This window comes from Rosa rugosa, chromosome 3 (assembly GCF_958449725.1).
Source record: "Rosa rugosa chromosome 3, drRosRugo1.1, whole genome shotgun sequence".
Taxonomy (NCBI): domain Eukaryota; kingdom Viridiplantae; phylum Streptophyta; class Magnoliopsida; order Rosales; family Rosaceae; genus Rosa; species Rosa rugosa.
Genome location: NC_084822.1, coordinates 32580190 through 32590513, shown reverse-complemented (window position 1 = coordinate 32590513; position 10324 = coordinate 32580190). Strand labels below are relative to the sequence as shown.

At 38.3% G+C, this 10324-nt stretch overlaps 1 protein-coding gene and 1 long non-coding RNA gene across 2 annotated transcripts; both read right to left on the bottom strand.

The window, feature by feature from the left end:
- Positions 1-5175: 5175 nt before the first annotated feature.
- On the bottom strand, positions 5176-6690 carry LOC133737581 (F-box protein At2g17036-like). The gene is made up of 2 exons (XM_062165113.1): positions 6681-6690; positions 5176-6296 (listed from the first exon to the last, which is right to left on the bottom strand). The coding sequence occupies exons 1-2, from the start codon at positions 6688-6690 to the stop codon at positions 5176-5178; spliced, it is 1131 nt and encodes a 376-aa protein (XP_062021097.1).
- Positions 6691-7844: 1154 nt separating this feature from the next.
- LOC133735251 (uncharacterized) lies at positions 7845-10324 on the bottom strand. Its single transcript, XR_009858858.1, has 3 exons — positions 9634-10324; positions 9002-9079; positions 7845-8064 (listed from the first exon to the last, which is right to left on the bottom strand). It is a non-coding gene; the product is annotated as an uncharacterized LOC133735251 (long non-coding RNA).

Below are 10324 nucleotides of genomic sequence, written 5' to 3'. Positions count from 1 at the left end.
AGTTATCCTCCCTTGAAATTTTGAAATCTCTGAAGAAGATTGAAGAGGTACTGTCAAACTTAATCACCTCTCCGCTTATTTATATATAATATAATCATCTACATCGTTAGGGCATAGGATTATTGTTTTAGCAAATAAAGAACGAAAACAAAATCAAAAGAGAATAGGAGTGCTATTGCATTAAGGATTCGGTTTTACGTGAAGAATACTGGTTTTGTTTTCCCTCAAACTTTTACTGAGATAAAAGAGAGGTTACAAGTGGTGTACGAAAAAATAAAAATAAAAGTGAGGTTACAAGTGGGCTGGATGACCAAAGCCAAGAAGGGTATCCACCCAAAAAAAAAAAACCAAGACTAGAATAATCTAGAAAGTTCTCGGACTGAAACCAATAAACCCATGCACCAATCTCTAGCAGAAACAAGAACACAGCCTCAAAAATTTATCTAAACCGGTAAGTCGGCCAAGACACATAATCTCGACCAAACGCAGGGACCAAGAACTGAGACAAAGACTCCCAAACCCGGCTCCCTTCAATCGAAGCTTCATAGTTAGCCAACCCACCAGTCGGACCATTTCCCTCTCGACATGTAACTAACCCACCAGTCGGACCATTTCCCTCTCGACATATATGAGTTACATGTAGGCACAACTGATAGACCATTTAGCCACACCGTACGCACCTCCAAAAGATTAGGGCTGGGGAGGCAAAATTCTGTACAACCACCAGAGAGTTCGTTTTCAATCCATTGAAAGTGCCACTCCTTGAGCCGAGCAACATGAATCGAGAAAAACAAGGACCTCCGCGTGTAGGGCACTTGGAACCCTTAGTGCAAAAGCAAATACAAACTGACCCTCTTGGGTATGGAGTAAGGAACTTACGGAAATTCTACCTAAGCAAAAGGTAAGACGAAAACAAGAAAAGCTTGATGGCTTGAGTTTATGGAGTTGTGTGTGTAATGTCTTCTGTCGATGCTTCTATTTATATTTATATTGGCTGCTCTGTGACTTGAACTGATCTCTTGGCGCTTTGGCGTTGAGTGGAATTCGGCCTCCTCTTGGCTCAGTGACTCTATCTTGATTTGGCTCCAATACTTATCGTCGGCTGACTTGACGCCGGATTCTATCTTGATTGGCTCTGATGGTCGTCATCAACGGCTGTAATTAATATTGAAGTAGACTGTAGACTACCTTGGATTGAACTCCCCTTATCAGCTAACGAACTTCAATTCGATTGAAACACTAACTTGATCAAATTTCATCTGTATCACTTATCGGCCTTCTCTGTCAATCGGTTATTATCTTCCCAAGTTGAGTTTGAGTTGGAAACTGACTAAGAGTAATTTGAACCATTGGCTGATGGGCCTTTAGACAATAAATCTCTTTTTGAATTGATGACTACGGGTCGGCCGATAACCAAAGGCCTAGCTTTTATCTGACTCATCTTGGACCAAACAAAGTGTCCAATTAATCATCGGCCAACATTTCTGGCTATCGGCCCAATTACTTGTTGAGCGGCTCATTGTAATTTTTAATCATTCAATAACTATATGGACATTGGCTATATCTGAGTGGACATGCAAATGGGATCCGGCTCCTCTAAAGTGAGGAGCCCGTGAATTTACTTCAATTTCATAAAATTTGGGCTCTCTATTTAATCTAAGGGTTCCGAAAATTGACACATCATTCTTTGATCAATTTTTGGCTTTTGGTCTAAACTCAAGTTAACTTCACGTTAACTGCCGTGAATTCCAGCAAAAAAGAAAACTCTGCTTTGCGTCAGACACTCTGCTTTGGGTCAATCCCTGACTTGCTCTGCTCTGTGCTTCCATGGAAACTCGCTGACAATTACAAGAAGGCATAAATATAATCAGTGTCATCGAGGCACAGAAGAAAGGGTCAAGTTCCTTTGACGTGCAAGGGTCGTTCTTCCTTTTTGTCGTTTACTTTGAGGTGATTTGATTTATTCAAACACATAATTTTCAGATTATGGGGAACGCAGACTCAAAGATCGTTGCTAAAATTTGATATCAGCTGTTTGATTCTTTTGTTTTTAACTAGCTGGACTAACTTTTAGTGAAGTTTGATAGATGCACTTAAGGTGTTCGATGAATTGACAAACTCAAAATTTTTGTATAGAAATTAAATTTTGTTCAAGTAGAAAGAGTGAGAGAAAAAAAAAATTGTTCAGGTGAACATGTAGTATGATCTTGGTATTAGTCATTAAAGGCTAGAAAGGTGATTTTGCTCTTCATCTTTACTAATTTTTTTTTCTTTTTGGGTTTGGATGCTGTAAGAATCTCAAGTGCTCAAGCCTTCTATCCAGTGGTTTGTATATAGTCTTAAACCCTGTCATTCAAAAATTTTTTTTTATCTCTTTGGCCTACTAGTAAGTTGACAGCTCGATATGAAATGTGTGGCAAACGAGCTTTCTTTACCCTGAGGAACACAGAGGAAATGAAGATTGAACTGATTGGCGGGGCTGATGTCTATATGCGTGTTTGTCGCCAACACTATGTCAATGGACAAAAGCTGCAAGAAGGGTTGTGAAGTCTCATAAATCTAAGAGTGCATGGTACCATTATAGAAGTAACTCCAGTTATTCAGTAATAGCAGTTGCTCTTTCACTGCCTATTTAGAAGCAGCTGCTCTTACCCAGTTATTCAGTAACCGCATATGCTTGAACCTTTAGCCCTTTGTTAGGTTTTTATTTTAATCTTTTCTGTAAAATTCTTGTTCAGCTATATCACTGGCTTCTTTTGGTTTCCTCAACTGAATATTAATCCGGTTCCTCAACCCTTTATTCTCTACCACTCTCTCATCATGATATTCTCCCTTGCATTATATATCTAGCTTCCTTTTTTCTGGGCATCAATTTCTGGTTTGATTTCTCTCACTTCCTATAGGGACAAGCGCATGTCCTGCTGCAAATTTCTTCATTGAATCCCCCGAATATGCATTTTGGCTCAAAGTTTCCAACAAGGGATTAAGCACCAGCTTGAAATCTTCAGGGTTTGACGCACTGTTAGGGCTAGGCAATAACTAAGCGGGCTTGTCTTTTTTGATTCCGAACATGGTGATCGATGTTCTAGTATCGAACAGTGCAATCACAAGGCCCATATGATTGCTTGGTGATGATTAGAGCAATTTTGCGAGAGAATGATGTTAGCTTCGCTGTAACAACTACAAAACTGGTCTTGGGCAAGGTCTTCTATACAGAGTGCAATTACATTCACTATGTTGGTGCCAGTTCCCACAGACAAATTGAGGAACTCGTAGTTGGTTTGGTTGTTGGAAGACAAAGCGACGAGGAGTGTGTTAAGGTTTTGTTTGTACTTTGTAGGTGGTGGTGGCATTAGATGTTTGACGATTAGAGAAGATGAGAGGGTAGAAGGGTATGGGATTATGAGAATGGTGGAGGGGAGGAGCAAATGTGAATTTAGAGTGGAGCTTGAGACGGCGGTGGTTGGTGGGTTTCTTTGGGGAATGAGAGATTTGCTCGAAGTACTATGGTGATATATGTGAATACTTCAAAATTGATAGTTTCTAATCAATCTGTTTCTGTTTCTGGAGATTGGAGAGGATCAGGAATCAGGAGCAAGTTTCATGCGTTTAGAAAATTAGATCGAAGGGTTAGAGACAGAGAAGGAGTGTGTTGACTAATTGGACTGGGTGAGACTTCAGAGACAGAGAAGATGATTATGGGTGGGACCCGCATTGGGAATTAAGTTGATTGGTGGCTGACACGTATTTCGTCCGTAATTAACTTTCTAATTTTACGGACGTCCTCTTCAGATCCTTGTTCTATATATATAATATTTATCCAGAGCGAGGCCTCGCTCTGAAATTAAAGTGCGAGGTTAGAGTTTAGGGTCATTTTTCGGTCTCATATTCACATCTCGACCGTTCAGTTTTTAGGTACTAATGTATAGATTATCTCTGCAAAATTTCAGCCAAATTGATGATCTTTAAATAGGTCCAAGTCCAAACATTAAGTCCTGGGTGAGGCATGAGCGGATGCAGCTTGAGCGGTGATTGAAGAACCCTTAAGTTTCAAAGGTAGCTCTAAGTTTAGATTTAAACATAGATTCTTCTAAAACACTTTTTTCCAGTTTCCAAAAACTTGTTTAAATGAGTAGACTTTGCAGATCACATTCAGTCAGTTTTAGTTCTAGATCGAGTTTTAATAAGATCTCAGACATAGTTAACAATTTAAATATTAGTCAAATGACAATATCTATTTTAATGATTGGAATATACATCGAGTTCCTAATAATGATCAAAATTTACAAAAATGATCTATTGCTTCTTTCACACACATCTCACTGAGACAGAGGGGAGGGCAAGACCCGAATCCTCTTCGTTTTCTACTTAATTAATTCCTAGGTCCTAGAGATAGCCAAGTGGTGATATGCTTGAGTTGATTAAGTCATCATATATTGGGAATGGGAGGTGTAGAAAAAATCAAATTTAATTAGTTGGGAGAAATTTTTAACAAATTAAAATGGTCGATCAATTATCTTGCATTGTCACAAGTTTGTTTAACTAGCTTATTCATTATATATATATATATATATATCCAGAGATTCATTTTTCTGGTTATTTTAAGAAATCGCTCATTAGACCCATTTTCAATCACATATCCACATCTCATTCGTTCAGTTTTTATGTATATATGATCGTTAAGGTATTGAACTAATATTTAAATCAATGGACAAACCGAATCTATTAAAATCATTCATGTTCATAATTGTAAATCGCAGTTATGAATGCCCTAACGGTATGATTATCAATTTGGCTGAAAATTCGCATAGATGATCTATTCATACCTAAAAACTGAACGGATGAGATGTAGATATGTGATCGAAAAGTGGGTCTAATAATACGTTATCCCTTAAAATGGCAAAAAAAGGACTCCTCAGTAGAACGCCCTCTATATATATATATATATATGTATGAAATTCTCACTATCCAAAAAAAAGAGAGAGAACAACACTACATAAAACCCTATCTACACTACATAAGTTATGCAATGCCAGTAATATTTAATTTCCATTCAAGACCAAGCAATAAAATCTAGTACAGGGAAAATGCCATCAAAACACAAAATAGCTAGCCAATGAACTTTCAAGTGATGACACAATTTATCGAACAATTTTAGTACACCGAACGATTCTATTACAGTTGAAAGGATGGCACAAACCAGATTGGAGGTTGCCTTGTTAACTTCAACAGCTTCTTAGAGTCATCTAGATAAGGCTGTAAGAAACGATGACTCGTTATTTCATATACTCCGCAATCATTAGGTCCATAAGGCTCAAGTGTGCCACATGTATCCTCATCATGGCTAAAGTATATACAATTAGACCGGCAACCCGGAAAATCTGAAGCTGCCACAGACACTGAGGAGTTATCACCCACAAAGACGGCAACATCATCTAGGGTTTCTATTTCTATCCACTCGTGCTCATCGAAGTTCATCTTGAAAACTTTGAATTTTGTGGTCTCACGTTTGTCTTTTTGGTAGTGAATATACCTTTGAACCATCCAGAACTGTTTCTTATTTGAATTGAATACAAGATATCTCTTGCTAAAGCCATCCGAAGAAAGACCTTGCCCAAGTTCCAACTTCGACAAGCTATTAATATCAAAAGAAAAAAGTTGGCTGTTGTTATCAACTGCATAAATTTTACCTTCAGAATATACCACTTCTTCAATTAAGCCCCATTTCCTATCAACATAAGTCCAGCGTTTGTCTCTACTACTGGGTCTGATAAAAGCCAGTCGACCATATTCAGCATTAATTACCGTAAGAATGCAATCTTTTGGATCTAGTATTGGGTCTGCTGACAATATAGCCTTGAAGACATAGTAGTCGCATCTTTTAATCCATACCTTCTTACCATGCAATGGTGGCAGACGAATGATTGTCACATTTGTCTTCTTTTTCTTTCCTCTAACATTGGAGCAGAATGGATTTAGTAGGGTTACTGCAAAACTTTCATCCACAAATATCAACCATCCTTTTGAAGAGCCACAAAATCGTCTATTCGGCACTCTTAGTTGCATGTCCAGAACCTTATCATCCACAACATTGTATAAATTCCATGAATTTTCTTCATCTGCACTAGAAATCAGGAGCATCGGAGGTTGCTGAAATCTTGATATGCGTTGCCTCTGATTATCCTTTGCCACAGAAAACCATGACTTACAAACAACGCTGAATCGCAGATAATCTGATGATGATACTAATCCTTCTAAAACTAAACCCAACAAGTCCTTTGGTAGTCCTGCCCAACCTGAGAGCACAAACAAGTTAATTTTGAACCATAAACATTACGTACGTATATATGATGGGATGAAAAACAAAATGTGTCCTAGTTGGCTAGTTAGTAATATTTCATGCGTATGTACAGCACATATTTCATGCATCATGCATATCATTAATATGACTTGTAACTGTTGATACAGGCTATTAAAACTCTAATATATATGTATGTACGGTAGAAGAGATCTTGATTACAGAAGTTTTACAGCAATCACACAGAAATAGTTATGATATTTTTCGAATACAATTTGCAAATGGCGGAATTTAATGGTAACCAAATATATATAACCTTTTTTTTTTTTTTTCAAAAGATTTAAGAACTACAGAAAGTAATAGTTTCAGCGAAAATTCATACCTGGATTCATAGTTATCCTCCCTTGCAATTTTGAAATCTCTGAAGAAGATTGAAGAGGTACTGTCAAACTTAATCACCTCTCCGCTTATTTATATATAGTATAATCATCTATATCGTTAGGGCATAGGATTATTGCTTTAGCAAATAAAGAAAGAAAACAAAATCAAAAGAGAATAGGAGTGCTATTGCATTAAGGATTCGGTTTTACGTGAAGAATACTGGTTTTGTTTTCCCTCAAACTTTTACTGAGATAAAAGAGAGGTTACAAGTGGTGTACGAAAAAATAAAAATAAAAGTGAGGTTACAAGTGGGCTGGATGACCAAAGACAAGAAGGGTATCCACCCAAAAAAAAAAACCAAGACTAGAATAATCTAGAAAGTTCTCGGACTGAAACCAAAAAACCCATGCACCAATCTCTAGCAGAAACAAGAACACAGCCTCAAAAATTTATCTAAACCGGTAAGTCGGCCAAGACACATAATCTCGACCAAACGCAGGGACCAAGAACTGAGACAAAGACTCCCAAACCTGGCTCCCTTCAATCGAAGCTTCATAGTTAGCCAACCCACCAGTCGGACCATTTCCCTCTCGACATATATGAGTTACATGTAGGCACAACTGATGGACCATTTAGCCACACCGTACGCACCTCCAAAAGATTAGGGCTGGGGAGGCAAAATTCTGTACAACCACCAGAGAGTTCGTCATCAATCCATTGAAAGTGCCACTCCTTGAGCCGAGCAACATGAATCGAGAAAAGCAAGGACCTCCGCGTGTAGGGCACTTGGAACCCTAAGTGCAAAAGCAAATACAAACTGACCCTCTTGGGTATGGAGTAAGGAACTGACGGAAATTCTAACTAAGCAAAAGGTAAGACAAAAACAAGAAAAGGTTGATGGCTTGAGTTTATGGAGTTGTGTGTGTAATGTCTTTTGTCGATGTTTCTATTTATATTTATATTGGCTGCTCTGTGACTTGAACTGATCTCTTGGCTCTTTGAAGTTGAGTGGAATTCGGCGTCCTCTTGGCTCATTGACTCTATCTTGATTTGGCTCCAATACTTATCGTCGGCTGACTTGACGCTGGACTCTATCTTGATTGGCTCTGATGGTCATCATCAACGGCTGTAATTAATCTTGAAGTAGACTGTTGTCACGCCCCGGATTTTGAATGATAAATTCAAATCCGAAACCTGAATAATTACAATTACAAAAAAACCAAATCTCGAAACTTCGAGTTCATTATTACAATTCACTCTCACAATATATTATAAAGCTCAAATGAGCATAACACACCTCACAACTTACAATTGTTGTAAAACTCTAACAATTGCTCTAACCGCACGATCACCGTCCTGGTTCTCCTGTCCTGTAGGATTACCCGCTACACAATTTGAATAGTGTACCGGGAGTTGCAACAACACAAAACCCGGTAAGCTTTTTACAGCCAGTATGAGTAAACAAGAAAGAACTGTTGATTTATTAGATTTCAAGACTACCACAAACCCACGTTATTTTCTCACTCTCATATATATATATAGACACTTATGAGTTACTCTCAATTTAGCTCATAAGATCACTCACTCTCATATATATATGTAGACACTTATGAGTTACTCTCAATTTAGCTCATAAGATCCCTCACTCTCATATATATATATAGACACTTATGAGTTACTCTCAATTTAGCTCATAAGATCCCTCACTCTCATATATATATATAGACACTTATGAGTTACTCTCAAATTCGCTCATAAGATTTCCCAACATTTGGTAGACAGACTCATATATATATATAGACCCTTATGAGTTACTCTCAATTTCCCTCATAAGGTTACCATATATATATTGACACTTATGAGTTACTCTCAATTTCACTCATAAGGTCACTCCACATTTGGCAGACAGACTAGAGCTCTAACTGAACGTAACCACTCGTCCGGCCACAGACGTGATTACGATTTAATACTATTAATAACCACCAGCCCGGTACGAGAGCGTGATTCACTAATAGATGCCATGGTCACCTCGTGACCTAGTGATCTCCACAGATCACAACAATTTATTGTTCCTCAACAATAAAACTCAACACCTCTCACAATATATTGTTTCTCAACAATAAACTCAATACCTCTCACAATATATTGTTTCTCAACAATAAACTCAACACAACTCCAACAATACATATTATTTCACGTAATAATATATATACAGACATTCACACAGGAATGTCTAATACACCAACAATAGTTCATATGATTGCAAAATAAAGCAATTAAATATATTGGGTTCGTAATATGAACCACGTGAGGTTTACTCACCTCGATAATCCCGCTGCGTCTTCTAAACAGCTCAACAACGATTTTACGAATCGTCCGCCAAATCAATCCGCCAATCACCTAATCAAATGTGACTTGAATTTAGCTAACAATTCCAAAACATACTTAAACGACAATCCAACGGTCGGATTCTAACTTATATAAAAATCCGACGGACGGATTCTCACGAATCGCCTCCCGAATCACTGTTTTGCGATTATACGAAGATCCAACGGTCGGATCTTCGCCCATGACCACACAAGGTCATTGGGACAGTCATACGATCAACATATCAAAACTACAAGTCCATCAGACGGTCCGATCTTCACAGATCATTAATCGAACAATCGAAATCGTTCGAAATCGTAAAATTCATAACTAAATCATACGATATCCGAAAATTGCGTATAATATATCGAAATGATCGTATTGAAATATAGAATCTAAAAATGCACAGAAACTATATTTTTGACCCCCGGAGTTGGCCGGAAAGGGCCGCCGGAGTTAGTGGCAGAGCCGCCGCCGACCACCGCCAATGGTGTCGGGGCCGGGCTGCTCCTCTTCATCTCATCAAGCCCAACCACTTTCCTAACTAGCATGAAGTCTAAAAATGACCGGAAGTGGTCGAAAATTACCTCAAGAAGAAAGAGGCCGAAATCGCCCAAAATCGCTCAAATCTGAAATTCGTCTTCCTCGGGTTGAATCGAGATGTGAAACTTGGTGAGTTTATAGAGCATGGCAAGGCGAACAAAGCCCAGTTGGTCTCCCCTCCTACCTTTGCCGGAGTTGGCTGGAATTTGAAGAAATGCATGAAAAATGGTCTGACCTTCTTTGCTTCGATTCGTTGTCTATGGTGAATGATAGGATGCAAGACATATATGAATGGAAAGCTGGTTTCAAGGCGAAGAGATTGATATCAATTTCATGGCCATAGGTGGCCGGATGAAGTCGTGGCGACGCCGTGAAGCCAAGGCAGCGAGGAGGAGAAAAATCTGGAAATTTTCGGGTTTCCTTATTGAGAAATCTGATTTTTTGTATTTATAGAAAATTCTCAATTTTAAAATATTCATAACTTATTCATACGAACTCCAAATAATGCGTTCCACATGTCCACGAACTCGTATCGACGAGCTCTACAACTTTCATGAAGGAAGTTTTCCCAAATTTTGAACGTATAAAAAGTCAACTTTGTTGACCCCCTAAAAACGTTCGTTTTCGAAAATAAAATCGTTCGAACTAATTCCACAACTTTTCCAAGCTTCGTACTCGCTCCTACTATCGTGAAATCATTTCTAAAAAACCATGGAATTTAATTTGGATTTTTCG